The sequence below is a fragment of the Copadichromis virginalis genome, linkage group LG12 (genome assembly GCF_057382275.1).
Source record: "Copadichromis virginalis isolate Kocher_CV1m ecotype Utaka linkage group LG12, C_Virginalis_male_GT1.1, whole genome shotgun sequence".
Lineage (NCBI taxonomy): Eukaryota > Metazoa > Chordata > Actinopteri > Cichliformes > Cichlidae > Copadichromis > Copadichromis virginalis.
The window spans coordinates 2,016,342-2,043,712 of record NC_140629.1 but is presented as its reverse complement, the minus strand read 5'-3'; the positions used below and the strand labels follow the sequence as shown (position 1 = coordinate 2,043,712).

General features: G+C 42.2%; 1 protein-coding gene across 1 annotated transcript in view; it reads right to left on the bottom strand.

The window, feature by feature from the left end:
- Nucleotides 1–2,281: 2,281 nt before the first annotated feature.
- The window catches only part of apba1a (amyloid beta (A4) precursor protein-binding, family A, member 1a), a 46,796-nt gene continuing 21,706 nt past the window's right edge, over nucleotides 2,282–27,371 (bottom strand). The window contains exons 6-13 of the mRNA XM_085474320.1: nucleotides 25,348–25,380; nucleotides 21,844–21,930; nucleotides 21,223–21,408; nucleotides 20,970–21,149; nucleotides 20,513–20,725; nucleotides 14,998–15,117; nucleotides 14,755–14,895; nucleotides 2,282–8,946 (exon numbers count right to left, since the gene is read on the bottom strand). Coding sequence (XP_085330446.1) covers nucleotides 8,875–8,946; nucleotides 14,755–14,895; nucleotides 14,998–15,117; nucleotides 20,513–20,725; nucleotides 20,970–21,149; nucleotides 21,223–21,408; nucleotides 21,844–21,930; nucleotides 25,348–25,380 — 1,032 coding nt within the window. The 3' untranslated portion in view covers nucleotides 2,282–8,874. The remainder of the gene's footprint in view (nucleotides 8,947–14,754; nucleotides 14,896–14,997; nucleotides 15,118–20,512; nucleotides 20,726–20,969; nucleotides 21,150–21,222; nucleotides 21,409–21,843; nucleotides 21,931–25,347; nucleotides 25,381–27,371) is intronic.

The following is a 27,371-nucleotide window of genomic DNA, read 5'->3' as shown; positions in this document are numbered from 1 at the left end:
ATTATGATCTATATCAGGGGTCGGCAACCTTTCTGATGACGAGTGCATCTAAAATTTCCTCAGAAGTCAGTGTGCCATATGATTGCATTAGCAATAAATGTAATAACGCTCTACATGAACAGTTACACACTATATAGAACAACCCTATAGGATTATGTGTTTGCAGATGTTGGCAGCTGTCAGCGAATAGTTATCAGCTATTTTGAAACAAAAAAAGACTTTTTATCCATAACAGCAAATGAACTGTACAACAGAAAATACAAATGCTATTTATGGTCTCCTCACAACAATGATAAGAAAAATAAACTGGGCCAATATGGCATGTTTGTTAATACAGAGACACACATGTTAATGTGATCTCTGGTCTCCCACTCAGAGACACAGGTCTCCCAGTGTCCAGCATTCAGACGGATACCTGAGGACTCATGTGAGTGTATAAACACCTTTCATTGCTTATACCGTTACAAAAAATAAATAAATAATAATAATTCATCAGCCCATAAAAACTAAAAATCACCATCGGCCCACCGAGCAAATGCCCCGTACGCCCGATGGCCAGTCCAGCTATGGTTGTGCCATCAGTTCACCCTTCGCGTGCCAGCTGTGGCATGCGTGCCTAGGGTTGACGACCCCTGGCATAGACAAATGAATTAAAAGGCACCGGGTTGCCAGGTTTTCCTTCATCCCCTATTTGCATGCAGCATCTAGCGTCCCTACTACCGAACTGCCAGTTTCTCCGCTTCTATCACTGCAAGCAGCAGCAAACCCTTCTAGCACAGTGGTGTCAGGCTCTTGCTATATCTGCCATGTGCAAACCGCAGTGACAAGCGTCTTACCCCTGAGTTGCCAGTTCCTGTCCATCCAGCATGCCTTGGCCACCGACACACTTATCTCTGTGTTCAAAATGCAAATCCTCTTGGATTTATAAACCAATATGGCAAAAATCACAAAACCCGTTTGTGGGTCCAGAGTGTTCGGGTGGTGGTGGGGGCTCCTCTGGCATTGCATGCTGTAGTTTTTAACTGTGGACCCTCAAGATGTCTTAAGATGATGTCTTCAGCTCATTGAAAGAACTACAGAAAAAAACAACCAGAATATTCTGAATATTTCTCTTTTATACTCTTTTGCACATCTGCCTCCCTTTCTCTCACCTCCTATCTGGACATCCAATCATCATCATTTATACAGAATCACCTGATATCTAGCCACACCCTATACTCTCACCTTACCCACTTTTAACTAAGGCACAAATTACTTCATGAAAAACCACTTCATTACATTTGTCTTATTTTCCACGTGACATAGAAAATTCCATTACATATGAACATCCAGTCACATACATACGGGCATGGAATGATTGGAACGCCTGAAATCAGTGATTTGTATGGGTAAGTTAATATGTTTGGCAATATAGACACATCTGTGCGTGTGTGCTGATTGTACAGGTTAGAGACTGCACAGCTTGCCTCACAGGTCTGTGAAGGCAGGCGTACTGTTCCCTGTTCAATTCAATTTATTTATTTACACAGCGCCAAATCACAACAACAGTCGCCTCAAAGAGCTTTATATTGTAAGGTCGACCCTAGAATAATACATGCAGAGAAAAACCCAACACTCAAGTGACCTCCAATAAGCAAGCACTTTGGCGACAGTGGGAAGGAAAAACTCCCTTTTTACAGGAAGAAACCTCCAACAGACCCAGGCTAAAGGAGGGGCGGAGCCATCTGCTGTGATTGGCTGGAGTTAGGGGAGGAAGACAGGACAAAGACACGCTGTGGAAGAGAGCCAGAGATTAATAATAACTAACAATTAAAGGCAGAGAGGTGTTTTCATTTATTGCCTATAATAAAAACAAACCTTGTATATGTGCTGTTTGTTTGTTTACTGTCTCGTAACCCCTCTCTTAGGATAACAGCAGGAACAGGTGATATATGGGTGTGATGTGTCCCTGCAGCTTTACTGTAGAGCTCCTCTAAGGAGTGAAGAGCACAGCCAATGTGCTGTGTTGATGACCCCGAGCAGTGTAGCAAAAGACAGCGCTCCAAAATGGTAAATAAATACATAAATATATTTGGTTCATTTTAAAGACAAACCTAGTGAGCAGCTGAAGGGTCTGCACATGACAGATTTAGCCGAAGCATGGTGGAGCTCGTTGGGAACAGGAGACTGGTCAGCCTTAGCCGAGATATCTAATGGAAACATTGTGATTGGGATGGTGATCAATCAGGTGTATAGAGAGGCTGCAAGAAGTGTTGTTTATTTCACTTATCACAAAACGGCAGAGGCTAGAATCCTTTATTCATATTTATATTTTGAATAGTAGAATATTTGAGCTTCTTTATTGTTTTTGTACAAGCAAGGTATAGTGTACATTCTTTAGGCAATGCAGAGTCCCCTCAAACCAAAAACAGACAGTTGTACATCCTGCTGCTGCTTGTACATTCACACACAGCCACAGTCGTCACATTTGTGGGTTACGTTATACAGACGTCTTTGTACATTGCTGACTGTTTGATATAAAAGCCAAAATGAAACAGAAACTGGTACTGTTTTTTTCTTTCTGTATTCAAGGGTAACAGGGTAAGACATAAGGTAATATCTGCCCACAGATATTACCTGCATTCATTATCTCATGATAATTAATACAGATGCAATTTATACAATGTATTTGCATAAAATCCATCTTAGGGAAAAAGCTTGACATAGATTGACTGTCATCACTATAAAGAAACATAACCTCATATTAATTTAAATTGATTTATTTAATAAAAATCAAAATGCAGAAGCAATGTGTAAAAAGTTAAGTATACTCGAGCTTGTAGAACGACCTCAGCAGCGCTCTAGAGTGTGTCCACAACTCTGAGTCTCCGTGTGGTCATCAGCTGACACACATCGTGCCCCTATCGTGTGTCCCAATCAGAGATAGTCAGGGGCGGGACCTCTGTGATTGGCCGTGGTCCTTTTGTGTGTATTTGAAAGTGCAGGCAGATAGAGAGGTGAGTAGTTTGAATAAAGCGATATCGATTCATTAAATCCTGAATCGACTTTTAAATATAAATGTCGAAACGCCAGAATCTCAGGTTAAAGCTCTCAAAACTATTTCAACAACCACCAAACAGTAAATGAGAGCAGGGCTCTATTTCAGGAAGCCGGTTTAGAAAACTCAGAGTGAAAAACGATACTCAGGGTTGAGTAACCCCGAACTGTCCAACTCGGAATATTCGGTTTCAGAAAGGCTGATAACAATTAGTTCAATCAACGCGGAGTTGCTTTAACCCCAAGTTAAACGCGCACACGAGGATACATAAAGCCCTGATTAGTGGAGCACAGATTAAGCGAGTCACCATGGAGACGGAGGGAAAGAAGGCGCGGTCAATGTATCTTACAGCGCTTGAGGCCGAAATTCTGATGGCAGCATATGCTGATAACATGCAAATTTTGCGGAAAAAAAGTAACACAGACTCAGCTGCAAAAGAAAGAGAGCATGCATGGCAAAACATAGCCGACAGAGTCAATGCGTGAGTGTTAATTTAAACATTGATCGAGGGATTTCCACCCATTTAACACGTTATTTTATTGTATTTTATTTTATTTTTTATTTCATACATTTTATTTTGTGACGTGATGTGATGTGAGCGCAGGTGCAACCCAACAGGCCCCAAACGTTCCTGGCAGCAAGTAAAAATGAAATATAAAAATATAGTCCAAACAGGTAAGGTGTAATTGTATTATGAGCCATAGTGCTTGGTCTGTTTGTCCCATGTAAATCAATTGCAGTTAGAGGCTACATTAATTTCCCCTCTGTAAGCACTTATTGAAATTATCTGAGCACATTACAAGTACATATTTGCTTACTCTGTATGCTCAAATGTGACCCGTTATGGCCACTAGAAAAAAAGCGGAGGCCCGAAAAACAGGTGGGGGTCCTCCACCACCACCACTCACAGAGGCTGAGCAGTTGGCTTCCACATTTGTGATAATGTTGGCAGCATCACATATGATCTTCACAGTGCAGAGAACACAAATTAGCATCCATTACTATAATGAAATAATTTGTTAGTTTGAAATGCTACAGGGAACTATGTACCTGTACATTAATGCTGTGGAAAGACTTCCTGTTCACATAGTCTCCTTCATTTACTGAAGGAGCAATGATTGGAATGTGAGTGCCATCTGTACAGCCAATCACGCCTGGGAACCGTGAGAATAAATGTAAAATTTAAGTAGTAGTTCAAATATCACCACATCATGAATTAAGTTTTGTTCATCCTGATACCTGCAATTTTGTGGCATCCCTCTTTGATAAATCTTGTGGGTCTATGACCGGGGAACACCACAGACGAGTACAGGAGACGTTTCAGTGCAACTGTAACATTCCTGACTGCCCGACAGACGGTAGCCTTGGAAACGTGCTCAGCGTCACCAATATTATACAGAAAGCTCCCGTTTGCAAAAAACCGAAGTGCGATACAAATAATATGTACAGAGAGGATGTCCGCGATGTTTCACATGAGCAATATTAGGCCTGAGGATGTTATTAAAATAAATTATAGATTGTGCTGAAAAACGGTAACGTTCACACAGGAAATCATCAGGAAATGATAAAATGTCCGAACGCGCTCTGATCACTCTCTCCCGGCGGAGAGCTCTGCGGAGAATTTGGGCTTCAACATCTACTGGCTCTTCAAGGAAGGAGCACGCCATGTCTGACACTTCCTACAGTCAGGTTTCCGACAAAGAGGCGGCGAACGTCAGGGTTAGTTGAAGTAAACCTGCTAGGGGGCAGGTTAGCTTCACGGAGTGTGTCGTCATAGTAACTCACTCAGAATTAATCTAAACTCGCTTTGTGAAACCGAAAACCCAGAGTTTCCGTTAACTCAGGGTATACTTACTCAGAGTTTGCACTAAACCGGCTTCCTGAAATAGGGCCCTGGTAACGGACTCCACACAAAGACGTAAACACAGCGTGGACCCCACGCATCAGAATCAGCTTTCTCTTTCTCGACTTTCTCACCTGACGGCCCGAACACGGACACGCCGTCGGGGCTGAAAGCCGGCAGCTCACCGACTCTGATGCGTCGGGTCTGCTCTGTGTTTACGTCTTTTTGTGCTCGATTCTGATGCTGCAGGTTTTATTTCTCTCCAACCAAAATTCACTGAACCAGCAGCAAAAGAAGCAGCAAACTATGTTTCACATTTGATAAATGTCGTCATTAATTCCCTCTGACCTTTGCTGTTTTGCTTCCAGCACACAGCTCTCTCTCTGTACTTCAGGAACAGTTTCCCGTCTCAAATCTCTGTTTTCTGCATTCATTGGCTTATTACCCACCGTCTACCGTTGTTTACAGCGCTGTCTTTTTCTTTTTTGTTAATTAAATGTCCTCGGACAAGAAAGACTCATTTCTGCTGTTCAATACTGAAGAAATTTATACTTTTTAAAATTATGCAAAATTGCAGAATATTTTTAAGGTTATCTGCTATAAAAAGCCAGGTCAGGAAAATCTCCTTCGATTTCTGTTTTATTCTCAGTTACTTTGACACAAAGGCATCTGCTGTGATGTTCAGACCTCTGATGAAGTCTCACAGTGTCAGTTCTGATAAATGATCAGAATTATAATATTTCTGACTATTTGAGGCAAAACTGAATCGAATCGAATGGATTACAGAAATCAGTGACGATACGCAGCCCCAGTGAGCAGCCTAGGCCCGACAGAAGCGGATGTAGCTGTCAGTAATGAGGAAAGATGAAAAGAACAATTGATAACTTATTTGTTAAGGCCTGATCCGTCTGAAATTCATAGCCAGCTCTGACACGGAGCCATCAGCCCCTGAATGCTGAAAAAGCAGCAGTGTATCCAGAAACACATTATATGCTGCGATAAATGTGTCCCCTCCCCCCGCTGCCTTTCAGCAGCAAACAGGTCGTCAGAGGAGCCGATGTGATGATTACGTTTAACATTGTCTACAATATTGCCGAAGAGCGTCAACGCTCTTTAAACACAAGCACTTTTTCAGTAACGTTGTGTTGACAAGATTGTTAGTTAATCATTTACAAATCAGTGTTGTCTGTATAGACAGCAATTCCCCCCCCCAAAAAAAAGTGCACATGTAAAACTGCGGTGTTAAGCGATGCGGTTGAAAAATTTGGGTGCGCCTAACGTTGGTGCTGGTGCGCCTTGCAACCGTGGCAAAAAGAGTTAGTCTAGAGCTTTGCCTAAGCAACCAAAGACGTTAGTAATCTTTTGTGTGTCACGTCATCAGTCACTCAGGTGTCTCGTTGTCCTTCACACAGCTGCTTCCATGCTTTGTCGGTTATGAACAGCTCTCTTAAGGTCCACTACAGCATTTCACCCAGCTTGAGGTGGGACTGGGCCATTGCAACACCTTCACATTTGCTTTGTCACATTTTACTCTAGAATACTTTGGTATACCGAGGAGTTTACTCAATGATTGCAAGGTGCCCAGGTCTTGTTGCTGCACAAGAAGCCAACGAGTTAGTTCAGATGCAGTTTTGCAAAGCTAAGCCATGCTGGTATATTCTTTTTAGGCTCTTTTTCTCGGAAACAAATGCAAAGATGCCATACTTGTTCCATGTTTTTTCTTACTGTATTATATTTAACGTGGCTAACTGAGGCACGTGGAGTCTGAGTGTAGCTCTGAGTATTGCAAGAGCTGGAATGAATTTGCTGAGACATCCACTGAGACGAGACGACAGGAAACTGCCATGAATGTTTTCCACTTGTGAAAAGTCTTTGTCACTGTAGAATGATGGATTTGAAACTGTTTGGAAATGCTCTTATGAGCCTTGTGGGCAATAATTGCTTTTTAGGTAACTGCTGATGTCTTTTCTCCATGGCAGTGAAGATACTAGATAACTGAGTGCTCCAGATCCACAAACTGCTAAAACTTTTCCTTTTCTAGAGGTGATCAAATCTACTGATAATCAATAATCACTGATTATGCTCATGCAGGATAAATAGGTGTATTTACCCACTTAATTCCTACAGGAAACAGTAGTTAATTTTTCACACATGCTTCTGCATTTGGGCTGAATTTATATTAAGTGAATAATGATGTTGGAACATGTCATGGTTTGTTGTTCCTCTGAGGTTATATTTACCTCATTTTAAAATGTGATGGCGGATCATTTCGGGTTGCTGTAGCTCAGGAGGTGGTGCAGGTCATCTACTAATTGAAATGTTCATGGTTCAATCGCTGGCTGTCTGCCGAATATCGTTGGGCGAGATACTAGCCCCGAGCTGCTCTCCGGGGAATCCACCGAGTATGAATGTGTGCGATTGTTAGATCGAACACAACCCCCAGAAAGAAGTGCTTGTACAAATGGATGAATGAGGCAAGTTGTATAAAGCGCTGTGAGTGCTGGGATGAAGTAGAAAAGTGCTATATAGGAATGAGTTAATTTACCATTAAATTTTGGTAATAAACAAGAATAATCTGCTCAAAATACTGTGATTCTGAGCTGAGAGTCGAAACACGACTGAGCCCACAAAGTGAAACCTACGTAACTTAATTCTACATAAACGAGGGTTTTTTTCATACATGGGTTTGGTGTAGAAAATGTAACTAGACATCGGCAGTGCCCTGTGGTGAAACTCGGGGTACTAGTAGCAGATACAGGTATGTTCAGAGGTTTACATACAGCCATCATGTGCATGAACGTTACATTTATTTTGGGCCTTTAAAGTTTAAAAAAAATAAGAATGAGGTGAAAAAGTTTGAATTTGTTTTGGATTTTCTCTCATCCATGCTGGGTCAAAAGTATACGTACATGCAGGCTCTCTCACTCTCTATACATAATGTTTAATAACTTATGCTGATTATAGATTATAGATTAATAGTATTCAGATTGATTGATCAATACTCACAAATTTAAAGGAACTCACTAAAGCGCAAAGGACTGTAGATTTACACACCATCTTACAATGCTGTGATGGCAGACATTCCCCAACTCTGTGAATGGTACTCATGGCCACTGATCAATGGTTGTTGATTAGCGGTCATGGCAATTTGCATACTAATGGTCATAAGCTGACCTCCCAGCCCAGTGTTCATTCAGTGCTGCTGGTGTCAGTCACTGTGCAAATGTCCTGTTTCTAAGGTTGGAAACCTGCAGTCAGCTGAGACTGAAGAAGTCACCTGATGATGACGAAACGTTTCTCCCACTGAAAACTCTGCGGCCAGACTTTTTGGGATTTCTTTAGCTGGATGATTGAGCATCAAGACAGACAACATCAAGTAATGTTTCATCTACTTCTGGAATAGCTTTCCTCAGCATGTTTGGGCCTAGCATAGGTCCATGCCAGGAAAGCAACCAATTTAAATGAACTTGACTAATTGTGGCAAGAAGAGTGATCAAATATTCAGCTGGAATTTCACCAGAGGTTTGTTGATGGCTACCAAAAGCATCTAGTGACCCACAATGTCATGAAAGTATGTAAACTTTTGCCCACAACTGTGTCTGGATGTGACTCATGTGTAAGATTGGAAATAAGATTTTTACTGTGCAAAACAAACATCATTCCTCTAATTTAACAATGAGGAAACTGATTTAGTTTCATGAACTAAGCGGCAATACACGTTACTATATATTGTGTTTCAAAATATCAACAGTAAACCATGAAGAAACTCTGCAGACTCTGGGGCACGACTAGGTACTGAAAATGTATCTGGTGTGAACATCTTTTTATTGTAATAATAAAAGCCTACATACACATGGATAATATTGGTTTTTGTGTTGCAGCTAGATGAGTTTGAGCAACAGAACAATCTTAACAACTCACTACAATTCATCAGCTATACAGGATGAGGTCCGGGCTGGGCTGAGGGAGTTGATCTGTGAGGTCAGTTTGTGGGTTAAATGTAAACAGGCTGCTCCTGGGCGGTCAGCAGGCGATACATAGCAGCAGGCATGGTCTTCATATGAATCTAAAGCAGACAGAACAGAACAAAGTAATCATCATGGAATTCTGATATAAAGGTTCTTATTTATATCATTACATATCTAATGGTATAATGGTATGTAATAGAAATTCGGGTAGGAAAGGGTGCCCAAGAATCAGAGATGCCTGAAGCCCTGAAACGATTGTCAAGAACCGTGCAGAAGTAATAAAAGGGGCTACATCCTGACATCAAGCCACTCGTGGACCACAAACAACATCAGACTACGGAGTGGTAAATGGACTGGTTCTTATATAGCACATTTCTACTCTGAGCAAAGCGCTTTATACAACTAATTCATTCACCCAATTACTTCCCATTCACACAGGCACTTATTCTACACTGTTAAGTGCTCACTGTCTAACATTCATACGCATTCACATTCCGATGGATGCATCGGAGAGCAACATGGGGTTAATATCTTGCCCAAGGATATTTGGCTGGTGGAGCCTGGGATCGAACCTTCCAGTTAGCAGCTGACCTGCTCTACCACCTGAGCTACAGCCACCCCACAAAGACTGTTGTTCAATTGTCCAAAGTCCTCTTTTCAGATAAAATTAAATTTTGGATTTTAATTGGAAGTCAAGGTTGTAAAAAAGGCACATGAAAGTCCCACCCACAGTGTCCAAAAGCTACTGTCAAATGGCACTGTTGTTGACCGTGACCACATGGGGTCTTGGAGTAAAAGGAATAGGAGAAACACCTGACCCAACGATACAGACCAGCTGAAGGCTGCTATCAGAGCAACATGGGCCTCATTAACAACCTCATAACCCACCATAAGTTGGTCAACAACAACACCTACACCAGAATGCTGTTTATAGACTTCAGTTTAGCGTTCAATACAATCCACCCCTCACAACTCATCAGGAAACTGACAGACCTGGGCATCAGTTCCCTCATCTGCAAATGGTTACTGGACTTCCTGACCAACCGCCCCCAACATGTCCGGCTGGATAACCACTGCTCATCTACCATCACGATGAACACCGGTGTACCACAAGGCTGTGTGATGAGCCCTTTCCTCTACTCCCTCTTCACCCACGACTGCAGACCTGCTGATGGTTCCAACACCATCATTAAGTTTGCAGATGACACCACGGTGATTGGCCTCCTCAGTGACAACGATGAGGCCGCCTACAGGGAGGAGGTGGATCGTCTGGCTGAGTGGTGCGACAGAAACAACCTGCTGCTTAACACCGAGAAGACCAAGGAGCTCATCGTGGACTACAGGAGGAATGCTGACCCACATCCACCCATCCACATTAAGGGGACGGCTGTGGAGCGTGTGAGCAGCTTCAAGTTCCTGGGAGTCCACATCTCCGAGGATCTCACCTGGACGACCAACTGCTCCAAGCTGGTCAAGAAGGCTCACCAGCGCCTCTTCTTCTTGAGGACTCTGAGGAAGAACCACCTGTCCTCAGACATCCTGGTGAACTTCTATCGCTGCACCATCGAGAGCATCCTGACCAACTGTATAACAGTCTGGTACGGGAACTGCTCTGCCTCGGACCGGAAGGCGTTGCAGAGGGTCGTGAAAACTGCCCAGCGCATCGCCGGAGCACCACTTCCTGCCATAAAAGACATCTACAGGAAGCGGTGTCTGAAAAGGGCTGGGAAAATCATCAAAGACCCCAGTCACCCATCACATGGACTCTTCACCCTCCTGCCCTCTGGGAGGCGCTACAGGAGCCTCCGGACTAAGACCACCAGGTACCGGAACAGCTTCTTCCCCACAGCTGTCAGACTCCTGAACTCTGCCTCCTGACATCTGACCCACGTTAACACATGGACTGAACATACACACACCCACAATGGACAACTGTACCCTCAAACACAATAATAACATGGACTGAACCATCACTCACAACCACCAGCACTTTATATACCTCTGTAGAAACTATCCACATATCTCACTGATCTTAACTGCACTACTGTAAATGCTGTATAGACAATCATACTGTACAACACGATAATTATAATTCTACAACTGTTTATAACTTGCATATTTCATATTTCTGTATAGTTTTCATGTTTATATCCTGTTCATAGCCTGTACATACTTATAGTTATAGCATATTCATAACATACTTCATACCGTGTACATTATAACATAATAGACCCATTTCTGTAATATACTTACATATCTATATTATTGCTAATATATATTGTAATATATCTATATCATGGCTAAAGCACTTCTGGATCGATGCAAACTGCATTTTGTTGCCTTGTAAGTACATGTCACAAGTGTGACATGTGCAATGACAATAAAGTTGAATTCTATTCTATTCTATTCTATTCGAATGCATCTAATGCATCACTCTGTAGCGTTCACTTACATCTGTAACTAAAAACAGACCTGCAATAGAACCGTATCTAGGAGCAGCGTTGTGGGCTCAAATTGCTCTCATAAATATTTTGTACTTTTAAATCAAATGCTTAGTTGTGAAGTTTTGTAACCTTGAAAACCAAAATATCTGAACCTTTGATGTTTGTGCATCGATTGATGAGAATTTGTGTTTGTAAAAAAATATTTACACAAGTTAGTTTTTTCCCGTTAAGGTCTGGTTACAGATACAAAGCAAAAAAAAGAGCAGCTGTGTCCCAAAACCGCATCCTTTGGAGGACCCGGCCTTCGCGGTCTATGTGGGCCGCGTCCTTCGAAGGCCGGAAGTGCGAGGCTGTGAAATTGGACGGTCTAGCCTTCAGATTTGCGTCACCGCTGTCTCGGAGGAGTTTAATAACAGGACACTGGCGTAAATTCTCGACCATCTCACACTTCTGTTTAATCAGTTAATCAGAAAACGATGTGCTGGAAGTTTGCTGCTTTTGCCGGCTCTAGTGACCCTTGACCTCCTGGTCAGCTATCGAGCTGGTGGGTAACAACGTCTCCGAAAACATTGCAGGACTTTGGCAAATATGTGATATCTTAATAAACCGAGCAGATATTTGAAGTTTACACAGCTACATTCTCAAAATAGGTTAAAAGTTTAATAAGAGTAATATTAAAACTAAGGAGCTGCCGCCATTGTTGGAATCCTGAATCCTGCAACACGTTCTCACTCCAAAAGCGTAATATTTTATGCTAGGTGACAAATCGTCAACATATTACGCTTCCAGGCACCCGACACATCCCTAAATGACGAGATCAGAAAAATGAGGAAACATGAGAACCATTTGGAATCTACACGTTCATTCATTTTACTTCAATCACTTTGGAAAACACTATTTGAAGTCATTAAAGTGCTTGTTAAGGTTACGGATAAGGTTAGGGTTTGACCCAATTTGACCCATTCCAGTTTTTGTGTTGACCAAAGTACTGAAGGTTTATGACTTTTCCTTATCTGGGGTCATGAACTGGTGTGTAAAATATGGACACTTTGGTCCTGGGATGTCTTTGCAGTGTTTGTATACAAAGATGATGTTGCAGGTCATTTTGACCCGCACACTTTTATGCAAGTAAAAAGCTGTTCAGATCCAAAATAAACATTTGTCTTTGATGTACTTTGTTTTGACTGCCTCTGAATATACATCAGACCCAGGTGTGTATGTGAGAAACTTTCTCTCCCCTGTTCTTGTCACTGTTCTCGTGTCATTTCAACACACCTAAAATGAGCTCCTGAAGGATGACGACTGAAGAAGCCTTATCACTGCTTTTGAACTGGGATAGTGATGAAGAAGAAGGTGTTTCAGAGACAGAGGATCTTTCAAGACAAAGACTACAACTCGCTCCAAAGGAGTCACAGCAACATACAGCTGCCAGTGCAACACAGCTCGTTGGCCCTTGGTAATTTTCTACAACATTTTGGATGTGTCAGCTTACAATGCCTATGTCCTGTGGACTGAAATCAACCAACACTGGAATGCCAGCATATTGTACCGACGTCGGCTTTTCCTGGAAGAACTGGGCAAAAGTCTTGTCACTCCCAAGACCCAGAGGCGAGTCAGACCAGCTCGATCCCCAGCAGCAGCAGCTGTCATTGAAAAGGTCAAGTGTGCAGTGGATCCAGTGGATACAGGTGTAAAGAAACAGGAAAGATGCCAGGTCTGTTTAGGTGGACGGCCTTGTCTTGGTAGGTTTACAGTTGTGCCATACTCCTTCCCTTTCTGAATGATGGCTTGAACAGTGCTCCGTGGGATGTTCAAGGCTTGGGAAATCTTTTTGTAGCCTAAGCCTGCTTTAAATGTCTCAATAACTTTATCCCTGACCTGTCTGGTGTGTTCTTTGGACTTCATGGTGTTGTTGCTCCCAATATTCTCTCAGACAACCTCTGAGGCCGTCACAGAGCAGCTGTATTTGTACTGACATTAGATTACACACAGGTGCACTCTGTTTAGTCATTAGCACTCATCAGGCAACGTCTATGTGCAACTGACTGCACTCAGACCAAAGGGGCTGAATAATTATGCACACCCCACTTTGCAGTTATTGATTTGTAACAAATGTTTGGAATCATGTATGATTTTGGTTCCACTTCTCACGTGTGCACCACTTTGTGTTGGTCTTTCACGTGGAAGTCCAATAACATTGATTCATGTTTGTGGCTGTAATGTGACAAAAAAAAAAATGTTCAAGGGGGCCGAATACTTTTGCAAGCCACTGTAGATCATGGAAAGGGAATACCCTTCAATGGTATCCCCTCATGCCTGTGCCCTCTTTCAACAGGACAATGTGCCCTGAGACAAAGCAAAACTGGTTCAGGAATGAGCACAACAGTGAGTCTGAGGTGTTCACTGGCTTCCAAATTCCCCACATTTGACCCCAATCAAGCATCTTTGGGAGGTGCTGGGCAATCCAGTCTGATGCATGGAGGCACCCACCTAGCAGCTTAAAGGACTTAAAGAATCTATTCACTTCAGTTTTATTCAATTTTATTTATTTATACAGTGCTGAATTACAACAACAGTTGGGGTGCTTTATGTTGTAAGGTAGACCCTAAAATAACAGAGAAAAACCCAACAATCATATGACCCCCTGTGAGCAAGCACTTTGGTGACAGTGGGAAGGAAAAACTCCCTTTTAACAGGAAGAGTCTGCCATGACCGGTTGTGTTGAGCGAAGGAAGTCAGGATTAAAGACATGCTGTGGCAGAGAGCCAGAGATTAATAATAAGTTATTATTCAATGCAGAGTGGTGTATAACATCTTGGTGCCAGATACTCCATGGCTCAATGGGTGAGAGCTGTTTTGGTAGCAACAGGGGGACTAAAATAATATTAGGCAGGTTGTCATAATGTTATGCCTGATCAGTGTATATAAAGCTTTTTCCCACATACTGATAAAGTACTCTATCCTATAGATGTAAGTGCTGTGTGCACCTTGGATTCATACCTATGATCGATTTAGAATAACCAGTTAACTTTACATGCATGTCGTTGGACCAGGAAGGAAGCCGGAGTACCTATAGGGTGGCTGTAGGAGGCAGAGCAGGTCACCAACTGATCGGAAGGTTGGTGGTTCGATCCCTGGCAGTCTGCATGCCAAGTATTCTTGGGCAAGACACTAACCCCAACTTGCTCTCCGATGCATCCATCGGAGTATGAGTGTACTTAGAAAGCACTGAGTGTAGATTGGGTGAATGAGGCATGTTATATAGAGAGCTTTGAGTACTCCGGGAGAGTAGAAAAGCGCTATATAAGAATCAGTCCATTTACCATAGTACCCAGAGGAAACCCACAAATGCACCACCCAGAAAGGCCTTAGGCACAATAGACTGCAGTGTTTCACTTTTAACTGTTGTGCATCGAAAGATCCTGATTTCCTTGTTATGTATAATGTGATGCAATGTCTTACCTCTCCCACAGCACTGGACAGGATGTGGACAATTTTTTCATGGGGCGTGGCCACCACACTCTGGCTGTTGATCTCGATGATGCGGTGACCAACTCTGACCCCGCCCCGTTCGGCAATGCCCCCACGCATTAGGCTGCAAATCTGTTGAAGAGATGTCACTTTTTCTTTAAAAATAACAAATAAAATCACTCAAGAAATGTAACAAAATTGCAGTTATCATGTAACAGAGCAGACACTACTCACAATGCCATTCTGGACACTGAAACCCAGCTGGTAGCGCAGGTCTGGCCGTCTGATGAGTACAGTAGTCACTGGGGGACATCTCACAATATTCAGCTTGATATGAGACTGGTTCTTCAGACCCTACAGGAAAGAGAAGCAGGAAAGAGCAAGTATTGGGATGAATTAAATTCAGCAGCAAATAATGTGTGCATACATATTATACATAATATGCACACACACACACACACATATATGTGGTAGCAAGCGCTCTCCTATGCAGTGGTCACTGCAGGGCAGCTTAAATAATGGGAAAAAGGCAGCGATTTCGAGCATTTGTCCCATACAGGACACCGTAGTTCAAGCTTCTCATTCGTCCAGGCACCATCTTGGCTCAGTGTTTACTGTGTTTGCTTTGCAAGGCCCAGCAGCAGACTCGGAGTGGTTTATGGCCCAGTGTGTAAATGGTGCGGTCCAAGCCACAAAGTGAACGCTTGTGTTCGATCACACAACACAGAGTCCTGCACTGGTAGTTTTACATATACACACACTAATATATATATATATATATATATATATATATATATATATATATATATAAATTTTTTTTAATGTTTTCTCTTTATTTTTACTACTTTCTACATTGTAGATACAAACTGAAGGCATCAAGTATTTGAAGCAAGATATATGGAATTATGTAGCAAAGAGATAATTAATAATAATTCTAAATATGTCTTATATTTTAGATTTCTGAAAGTAGCCCCCTTGTCAAGGTTCATTTGTGAATTTATTGCCTTCTTAATGATGTTGGGACCATCAGTTGTGTTGTGCAGCAGTCAGGTTGGTGCACAGCTGACAGCCCTATTTGACAACTGTTAGAATTCACATTATGGCAAGAACCAATCAGCTAAGTAAAGAGAAACAACAGCCCATCATTACTTTAAGAACTGAAGGTCAGTCAGTCTGGGAAATTGATAAAACCTTGAATGTGTCCCTGAGTGCAGTCACAAAAACCATCAAGCGCTACGTTAAAACTGTCTCACATGTCTCACATGTCTCAAAGAACCTGGCACACCTGTTACCCTTCAGACACTGTCTTCTGAAGCGATCTTTAGGAGCTGCCCGACAGACGACTAGTGTCGGAGTATCGACTTTTCTGGAGTGCCTGTAAATCTGCCAGCCTGCCTACTGGAGCCTGTGGATTATTTTCGCTGGTGACTGTACCGAGTTTTGTTTCCTCACCAGGATTTTCATCTGTCTGTTTCTCCGGGTCGCCTCGTTTGGTTTGTTTCCCTTCTGGAGGTTTTTGGCAAACAGTACCAAGTAAGCTCTCCAACTCTCGGTAAAGTCTCTTTTATGCTTTTCTCAGTTTCGGGCAAGACCCTCCTAATTCTCCTGTTCCACTCAGATCGAGTGCGCTACCGGTGTGCGTCTCCTCACCTGCACATCCCGGCTCCACATTCACATTTTATTGTATATACAGTGACCCTGAAAATTCATCCCCTTCACTGTAAACAAATTGTTTCAACTCTGTGCCTCTGTGCGTTCTGCTCTCTGAGTCCACCGGTATTTTTCATGACACTGGAGGATACATTCATTCAAGTCAGCCTCAGAAATAACAAGTTAACAGCATGCCTACCACAGCATGCTGCAGCAACATGTCATCCCATCAGGTTTGCATTTAGTTTATTTTTCAACAGCACAATGAGTCCAAACACACCTCCAGGCTGTGTAAGACCTATCTGACCAAGAAGGAGAGTGATGGAGTGCTGACCAGGTGATCTGGCCTCCACAGTCACCTGACCTAAACCCAGTGGAGATGGTTTGTGATGAGATGGAGCTCAGAGTGAAGGCCAAAGGCCCAACAAGTGCTCAGCATCTCTGAACTCCTTCAAGACTGTTGGAAACAATTTCAGGCGACGACCTCATGAAGCTCAGAGAGAGAACGCCAAGAGTGAGCAAAGCAGGAATCAAAGCAAAGGGTGGATGTTTAGAAGAATCTAAAATATCAAACATGTTTTGAGATATTTCACACTTTTTTGTTTACTACATAATTCCACATGTGTTCATTCATAGTGTCGATGCCTTCAATGAGAATCTACAATGGAAATAGTCATGAAAATAAAGACAAATCACTAAATGAGAAGGTGTGCCCAAACTTTTCGATGATAGTGTATATTGTACATTATTAGATGTGCACAATAAGGCTTGTAAGACAGCTCAAACTCATCCTGTCTATCTGCCTATTAATGGGCTATTACTACATCCCTTCAGATTGTCAGTAAAACCATCACAAAGTCTGTGAGAAGTCACTATGATCCCTGAAAAGGGTGAAGGCCGGCAGCAAAACTGCAGCCTATGACCCTGGGACATCATTTTTAAAACCTATGTGTGAAAGGACCGTGACACACTGGCTGCTTTTATGTCCTTTTTATTTATGACACACAATTTGTTTGGTTTTGCAGCTTCTCCGTTGCCCTTCACCACAGTTCCCCACTTTCTGAAGGGAAAAAGCTACAGGATCAGTCCAGCAGCTCTCCCAGAAAGGCAGGTGATGGAGGAGGGAGGTGCAGGAGGTGGAAGGCCTACTGTTTTAGAGTAGGGTTTCCACCTGACACAGCCTCCCATTTCTCACTGAAAGTATCAAAATGCTGCAGTTAATGCATGGGTCACACAAAGCATCTCTAAGGTGATCTACTCCAAAACAGCTGGGGTATAAATCATGGACAAAGCTTAGGTTTTCAAATAAATTAAAACTCTGTCTGAGTCTTCGGTTGATTAATAAGCTGGAGTGAAAGATTGCTGCCTCGACACCTTCTCCTCGGCCTGTGCTTTAAGGAGACTATTCCTATGACTCAGCGGTGTTGATTCATTTAAATTAACATAATCATCCTGCTGTAACCCAGTTTCTGTAAGGCAGAGAATCCATTTGTTTATCAATTATTAATTTATGTCCAGGGACTTAGAAGAGAAGGAGCTAATCCCCATTTCACTGTTTTACTCTTTGGTGCAGTGGTAGACAGTGTTGGTCAAGTTACTTGAAAAAAGTAATCAGTAACTAATTACCGATTACTCCCCCCCAAAAGTAATCCTGTTACTTTACTGATTACTTATTTTCAAAAGTAATTAATTACTTAGTTACTTTTTAAAAACACGATTTACAACCTGAATAGGTGATAAAGTGATAGATCTTTCAGCCCAATTCTACTTTTTCTGCATAATCCATCATACAAAATGTAATCAAATGGAAAAGTCTCTTTTTAAAACTTGTTTTATTAGTTTTAATCTTTTAACTTTATGCATCAAGCAAAAATGTAATTATATGCAACATTCTCTGACTGGAAGAAATTTGTTTAATATTTAAACCTATTTTCTACACATTCCAGCACATAAAATGTTTTGTTTTTTTGTGTTTACACTCAGTCTTTCAAATAGATGCAAGTAAAACACAGCAGAAAATAAATAAAGTCAAAGACTCAGCGGTCCTGTTGCTCTATTTTCACCTGTAAAGCAGGAGTGGGGCAGGCGGAGGTTTACCCTGGTGCAGGTGTGCCGCGGTCAGTGGAAGAATCCGTGAGTTTCTCTGTGAGTTTCCCATCACGTCGTAGCTACTCGGTGCTTGTTTGGAAGTTTAGGGGGTTTTTTTGCTGTAAAAAGAAGTTTTCTTCCCACGCACAGCGGACACTAATGTTTTTGTCACTTTTTATGGAATCAAACTCAAAGTAAGGTCAGTACTTCCACGCTTTAAACGCTGCACGCTCATACTCTCTCCCGCACTCGATATATGATCCATTGTTGATCTGCACACAGCTGTTGTCACGAACGTCGCACTCGCTTACGTCACTGTCATGAGACACTCGCAAAAAAAATCACGGTTTTAGCAACGTAGTAACACAGCGTTCCTACGGGAAAGTAACGGTAATCTAATTACCGTTTTTGCAATAGTAATCCCTTACTTTACTCGTTGCCTGAAAAAAGTAATCAGATTACAGTAACGCGTTACTGCCCATCTCTGGTGGTAGATACTATATAGTTCCTTCTGTGTGATTTTTTATGTTAGGTTTGTTTTTTGGTGGTCTGGGAGCTGACATGGTCTCTCAGAGGATGGGGTTTTATGGACATAACAAGAGAAGCTGCAAAGAGGTGTGTAAGACTGGAACTCCTGGTCCCAACTGTGGATAGTCACGTTTTAATAAATTTGATCAGATTTATAGAAACGAGAGCTGCTCAGTCCAATGTTGTATTGATGCTCTACCTTCAGCTGCACCGACTACAGGGCCCTTGCTAGCTGTAGGTTTTTCATAGGTGTGAAGCTGACTCTCCAATTCTGTGATCCTTGCCTCTAGAACTGTAAACAGGTTACATTCATTACAAATATAGTTATTACTAAATGAGGCTGAGGAGTAACTAAACATCTGACACAATGTCAAGGGACCGCTGAAGAGGCTAATGCTGCAAGTAAGTCGGCTACAAGCTAAGCTAGCGAGTCTCTAGCATCACAGTGACTCACTACTGTGAATGTAATTAGCAGGTAAGAAACACAACTAAACAAGTTCATCTGACCAATGAAACCGGGAGAGAACTTTGAATCCAAAGAGCATCTTCAAGCACAAGATAAATCCCAACATTTGTAAAGATAAGCTGCTTCAACAGACGTCATTGCAGCTTTTACGTGTCGCCAGGTATTAGACCCCTAAGTTCCAGGAAAGCTCTGAATGCTGTGAAGTTGTACTGGATACACCTCTGCCCCAAATTGGGGGTAGTTCCTCTGGACTGGCAGATGTGGAGATGGTCTCTCTTAGATATGAAATGCTTGCTCTAACTTCAGCAGATCATACTCAGTCTTCCTATGAAGGCCTATGCCCTTCATAGGGGAGAATGTGTCCCTTTGTCAAAACTCAGTTCAGAAGGAGCAACTTCTGTCTAGTCCTGGGACACTTGCACAACTGGTCTGTACGTGCTCTGTGGTCTTGGTGCAGACTCATAATCATGTTGCTGGAATGTTCTGTGGTTAGTTTGGGAGCATAGATTATAAATCCTGTTGCTTCAGACTATTTGGTCCCTGTACAGCTGTAACATCAGCATGGTTGCTTTGCTAGAGTCAGACTCTTTCCCTGTGAATGCCAAGGTTGTATTTTGTCGCCAATTCTGTTCATAATTTTAATGGAGAATATAATAGAAAGCAGCCAAGAATGAGGAGATTTCTGTTTCTGTGGCTTCAGGATCTTACTTTTCTTTGCAAATGATGTGGTCCTGCTGGTCTTATCATTTGGTGACCTTCAGCTTATCTGCAGCCAAATTCAGTGCAGGGAGATGGGAATTAACACCTCTGTTTTTGAGGCAAAGATTCTTAGCAAGCAGTGGGTGGAGAACACGCTCAGGTAGGGGATGGGTTGTTGTATCTCATGGAATTACACATGAGTGGAGGAAGTGTGGAGATGGAGAGACTGAATGGTGCACAGAGTGCTGAGCATGAAGCCAAATGAGATTGGAGAGCTGGAAATGAGCCTCCACCAATGGGTGCACATACCATACATACCTTTATAATGCTTTGGCAGGTGGACAGTGGCAGTCCCACCAAACTGGTTCCATTGATTGACATGATCTGGTCTCCTATGTTCAGTCTGCCAGACCTCTCAGCTGGCCCAGCATGCATCATGTTGGCAATAATGACTGTAGGTAGGATGGAGCCCCATCCACTCTCCACGATGACCACGCCCAGAATCTCCCCCTTAGCTTTCTCTACAAACACCTGTGGTCACAGCAGGCAGTCGACAGGCAGAGAGAAACAAAAACAAATCATTTTAAATTACGTTTCATTGGAATTCATTTGTCTGAACTATCATGAAAAAAGGATGCCATATTAATTTGTCATTCTAATCTCTACTACATATTCAGCAGTACAGACGTGATTATGCCAACCTGTGGATGGAAAGCAGAATAAAAAATACTGTTATGAAACCAGAAATGTTTGAAAATACATGCAGCCCTCTCACATTTTTGCAGTTCTCAGATTTGGAGAAGTGCACGAGGTCATCATTGTACATGTCCTGAGTGTTCAGCAGGTCACTGTATTCCTTTTGGCTGAGGTCCTCAGGGTTAATGCCATTGGCCCGTAAGAATTCTTGATAGGCCACACTAAAGGCCTGTCCAATCGACTGGGCAATTAACTGGGCCTAGAGGACATGGCAGAGTTAGAAGATATTGGAAAAAAAGTTTTCAAAGACAGAAGTATGTTGTTGGACTCACATCCTCAGACTCAAACACATGGCAGATCATCTTATACTGGCGCTTGCTGTCTTGACTTGGCTCTGACGTTTCCACGTTCTCCTCAGAATCAGTGCGAGGCATCCTGCGCCGGGCCATCAGAACCACTATGTTGCCAATGTCAGCAATGTAGGAGATAGTCCGCAAAGGGTGGTCCATCATAGTTTCCTTAAAGGCATAGAAACATTTACAGCCCTCCTCATGTGTACAAGACGCAGATTTTCTGCATTTGTTGTAAGTACTTTAGAATCTAACAATATATGTTATTGCATTTAAACCCCATAAACAGTGGGTGTAGGAAAGTGAGGTAACGTTTGCAAACCATATAAAAATGATAGATAAACGATATACATGAGCTTCTTGCTTTGTCCACTGTTATGCATCACAGTAATATGAGGCGCCAAACATGTCAACTGTTGCAAAACAACCACATCTTTGATTCATCTGTTCAGAGAACATTATTACCAATGATCTAACATACGGACCATTAATCTGATGTTAACACAGATGTTACCACAACACTACACAAACTGCAGAATATGCAAAAAATTAAACGGTAATATAGATGAAAGGGAAACGTGTGCCTGCAGTGTGAGTGGGTACCTGAGAGTCAGCGTTGAGCACTTTTATTCTCTGGGTAGAGATGAAAAGATCCACCTCTGTGAGAGGCTGAGGCTCACCCTCAGGTTCCTGCACAAACACAGTCAGAAAGCAGCATTAGACACGGTGACATGTCTCAAAACCAGTACAGCACACGCGATTAGGCAAACATGACCAAACAGCTAAAGTGGTCAGTAAAAGCAGAGAAGTGCACTGCCTTAAGTTCTGGGTTTAAACTGGTCACAAACCGGCTGTGTGCAGGCAGGAATAGGACCCAAACACTAACTCACAGAAGAAAACGTGAACGCAAAGTAACACAGCTTTATTGCTGAATGCAAACCAATACAAAACTAAACCGGGAAATTCTAACAATAATACGGTCCAGGAAACACGGAGAGCCACGAGGGACACGGAGCAACACGTGACTGAGGGAGACGCTGACATAAATACACAGATAACGAGGGACGTGGGAGCACACGGGCAACACAGCTGACACGAATAATCATAACAAGACAGGGGAAGCCAGACTGAACAGAGTGAACATGAAAACACGGGACCTTCACAATAAAAAAGGACACATGATGCAGGAGAGGCAGACGCGAGGGAACGCGAGGGAGCCTAAATGTACAAAGGTTAACACAGAATAAACTCAGGATACCACTAAGAATAATGGACCATAACACAACAGAAACACAAGGGACTCAAAACGCTTCAAAAGGACCCCGAACCATGACAAAACTGAGCAATCATTAATATTTATTAATCGTTTTAGTTTCACGACACAAATTAGGTTCCTGCACTTGCCAAATCTCACTGATTTTATTACATGAAATTAATAAATAAGCCTGTGCTCATCCTGCAGTATAATTAAACTCCACAAACTACAAACTACAACAAATCACATGAGTTATTTTGTCCCATCTAAGAAAAAACGAGGGCATATACTGTGCTGCCAAAAATATTTGCCCCTTCATGATTTTTTGGTTTTTGAATATTATTTGTTTTATTTATGTTTTATCGATAAAATGTTAATTTTAACCAGTGATAAACAACATAAATGCAAAATGCAGTTTTTAAATGATGTTTCCTTTAAGATCATGAAGTAATCCAGGTCTGGTCCTATGTGGAAAAGTCATTTTCCCTTAAATCTAATAACTGTTGTTCCATCCACAGCAGCAAGAACTGCAATCAAGCATTTACAGCATGTCTTTTGTATCACGCAAAGATTGGCCCAGCCTTCTTTGCATCTTTATTTGGTTTCTGAGCATGAAAAGCCTGTTTAAAGTCAGACCAAAGCATCTCTTCTTCTTGGTGTATTTTGGTTCATTGTCTTGTGATCGTTGCTCCACCTGAGCTCACAAACTCTTGGCTGGACATTTTCATTCTGTTAACAGGGCAGAATTCATGGTTCCATCAATTACTGCAAGTCATCCGGGTCCTAAAGCAGCAAAGAATCCAGAGGCTTTCACACCAACAATGCCTGCAGTTTGCAGTGGTTTCTTCTTGAAATTCTCCCATGAATATCACGGCGCACAGTCTCATGCTGTTGAATGCTGTTTTGGGTTTTTGTGCCCTCCTGCATGATGTGCTCATGGAGTTTTTTTCTATTTGTGGATGATGAACTGTTGTTTGCTGGAGTTACTACATTTTTATTCCTATCCTTAATCCTCCTGCTGCACATCATTTGGACCTAAATCTTTCTGTCAAGCCAACTGACACAAGTCATTTTTGAGTGAGTGAATCTAATCAGCATCATCAACTTAAATTAAACTGATGTTCTCAAGCAAGTTGATACTTCATGTTGCCCTCCACACCGTCTAGTCTCACATTCATGATAAGCCTTTTCTAGTGCTTTTGCCTCCTTTGTCTTTATTCTAGACTCTAACTACTCCTGACTATTCATCTTTGTCAGCCTCGTCCTCTAAATACTTTCCAGTACTTCCTCCTTCCACCACCAAGTCTCGCCTTCTTTGCTACCTTTACTCATCTACTTAATGTCTAAGTTCATTTGTTATTTGCTATTTTAATGAACAATAAAAAGAATCATAAAAGCACTTCTAAAAGAACAATGAATCCATTAACAGACAGTAAAAAATAGAAAGTGGACTTGCAGAAATAAAGCTAAACACTTCTTTGCAAGACACAGAAGGTTCTGAACTCTGAAGAGAAAACGGAAATCAAGAGGTGAACCTTCTGTGAAGATACAGTGGTTTTCAGACATGTTGAAATTCAAGGAAAAAACAGTTCGAGACGTCAAATATTTGTCCAAAAAAAAGAAAAAGTGCTTTGGATGTTTTTAACCAGGACATCAGTCAAAAAGCTGCAAAAGAAGAAGTCTTTGTGAAACATGTTTAGGAAAACACCCAAAGTTTTACAGGAAGATCACAAAAAGGAAGAGAGAGAGTGCAGTGACGAGCATGGGGAGAGTGTAAAAACTCAAAAAACGCTGAGTCAACGGAAGGAACAAATGAAGCTACATCAAACAGATCAGTGCATGGACACCATGTACTCCTCTACAGTTGTCCCAGTATGGGTATCTACATCAAGTGACCCAGAGAATGAAATCCTCGTGTATGCACTACATGATGACCAAAGCGTTACCACATTCATCATGCGAGAGGCATCTGGGAACAAAACGAGAGCCAGTGGAGTTAAAGCTCTCCACACTTTCATCCAGAAACACGATCATCCCAAGTCAGAGCTGAGCTGCACTGCAGGTGAGAGGTTTCTGCTCGTCAAAGGTTTCTCTCCCTGTAACCTACTCAGTGCAGTTCATTCCTGCCAAAGTCGCATTCCTACACCTCTGGGAAACCGTGGTCTCGACTATGCATCCATCGGAGTGTGAATGTTAGCCAAGCAGCACTGAAGTATAGAAGAAAGTGCTTGTATGAATGGGTGTGAATGAGGCATGAGGCAATACTGTTGCTGTCTAATGTTAAGTACATTCAATATATGCTCCGTTCAGGACAAAGACTGGGACCAAATGTTAAATTATAATGTTTCTAATTCAACATTATGCAGGTCATCTATTGTGCGACCTGCAGTCAGGTTGTTGATTCCTAAAAAGAGACACAGAGCACATACCACAGATCATAGTTGTGGCCACGTGCTCTTTAGCTGCCATGATGCCAGGTCTCTCTCTGGATAAATAATAACTAACTAATAACAGGGCTTACAAGGCCAAACCCCACAAACCCCAAACGTGTCAGAAGATTCAGACTGTTACCTGCATCGAACACATGGATTTCTTACATGACAAAAACTTTTCTATTTTACCAAGAATGAGATTTTCCAGGTTACATAGACAGTCCAACGTGTCCAATGTCCAACATAAGACATGCAACGTTGGCATTTAGGTTCAGCAAAACGATAATTCATCAGAATGACATTTTAAAAGTATCAAAGGACAACGATAATCATATAGACACTGAACAGGACAGAGAGTAAAACACATGAAAAGCTGCACTCAGCAGTGATAAGGATAAGACAGACATGTAGGTACTGCACCTTCTTCTTGTTCTGGGCCAATTTCTGAGCCATCTGCCAAGCATGGAATAAAGCACACAGGACAATCACGGGTTAGGTCAATATACAGTAAAACATGGATTTGTGTATTAAATAACTGTCAATGGTGCGCCAAAAGGCTAATGCTCCAGCCTTTCAACAACCTCTATATATATATACAGAATATTAATGATTAACAAACAAGGCTTGTCTAAGTCACCCAGGCTTGTAAGCAGCACAGTAAAATTGATTTAATGCAGTCGGTTCCCTAGATTTCCCAATGCATGCTAACCATGTGCAATGGAAAATATCCATATGGAGATTTTACTGTTTATTTGTGGATAATGAATTGGATGCATAATATTTATTCCCTGTATATAGTAAACAGTATTGGGGAGTAACGGAATACATGTGCCGCTGTTACGTATTTAAAATACAAAATATGAGTAACTGTATTCCGTTACAGTTACCGTTTAAAAAGGTGGTATTCAGAATACAGTTACTTTGTTGAAATAAATGGATTACACTGCGGTACTTTCCTGTTTCATATTGTTGCGGGTCAGGACTGTTTGGGTTTTGTTTGACAGCTACGTTCTGCTGTTCCAGGCGGCAGCGTTACGGTTGCCATGGTTACAGGGCGACGCTCTCTCTCTCTCTCTGCGACTGTGTGTTTCCTGGGTGAGAGAGCGCCTTTTCGTTGTTGTTGTTGTGCTAAGCTAACAGGCAGAATGCTACAAGCATAGCTCTAAAGAATGTAGCATCATGGGCAGTGTAGTCCGTGCTGCTGGGAGAATGGACTGCCATACACGTTATGTGTCTGTGAGCGAGGAGGGAGAAAAAGGGGAGTGGAAAGGTACGAGTTGTCATCGAGCAGAAACGGGAGCTGGAAGCATGTAAATATAATAATAACCACTGCAGCCAAGAAGAGTGCCTGACGAGCCCAGCTGTAAGTAAGCTATTAAGACTCGACTGTACACCGTGTTCCTGTTTTCCTCTGAAACAATAAGTTCCGTTGGAGCAGCCTTTCAACGCCTCTCTCTGTCTCTCGCAAGAAAAGTTGACCCACACAACAAAGTAAAGCTATTTTTCAGCTATGAGCCGACAGGGACCCCGCCGTATTAGTCAGAGGTCCCTTTACTACAGTTCGGAGTCGCGGACCTTCAGTAACAGTAATAAATCACAGCAATAGTACATTCATGTAGTTGTAAAAAGCACGATAATATATTAAGTAATCCAAAGTATTCAGAATACGTTACTGTCATTGAGTAACGTAACGGAATACGTTACAGAATACATTTTGGGGCATGTATTCTGTATTCTGTAATGGAATACATTTTAAAAGTAACCTTCCCAACACTGATAGTAAATAATACACCTCATGTAGTGTGAACTTCCACAGCCCACAGTGCTTTATTTATAGTGCCTTTTGTGTGCACCAGTAGTCGAGCAGCTCTTGAGCCACTTTGGCGGGCTCACACTCCGTCACTTGCTCTGTCCACTCTTCTCCCTGTAAGATCCCAGCACCCAACTCAAACAGTGGAGACATGATGAGATGATGGAGATCAGCCTCCCCTGACACCACACCCCGAACCCGCTGCTCAACCCCTCCCCTGCAGTCGAGCCATAAACCACACCCCGCCACGTACCCCCATCACTTGACATAGAGCGGGGAGCCGAGGTTAAATCTTACTGCACGTCTGTCATTCTCCTTTGCAGATGTCTTTGTGCAGTCATGTCCATGTCTTTGTCACATCCATGCTATTAGTTGCTTATCAATCACTTCAAATGCTTGCAGCCTAATCTACAGTCCTGCCATCATCACCGTCCTGGAAACACTCATATAAAAGCCACAGCAAAAGCAGTTCTCTTGTCAGCAAGGGCAATCTAGCTCTGGCTTTAGCGCTGGGCAGTTGCACAGGAGCTTGTTTCCATTCTCTCATCTGCAAACCTTAACATGCTCCCATCAGCCAGTTTTGCCACCGGGAGCAGGCGATAGCCTGCTTCAGCAACAGCACGCAAATTTCTCC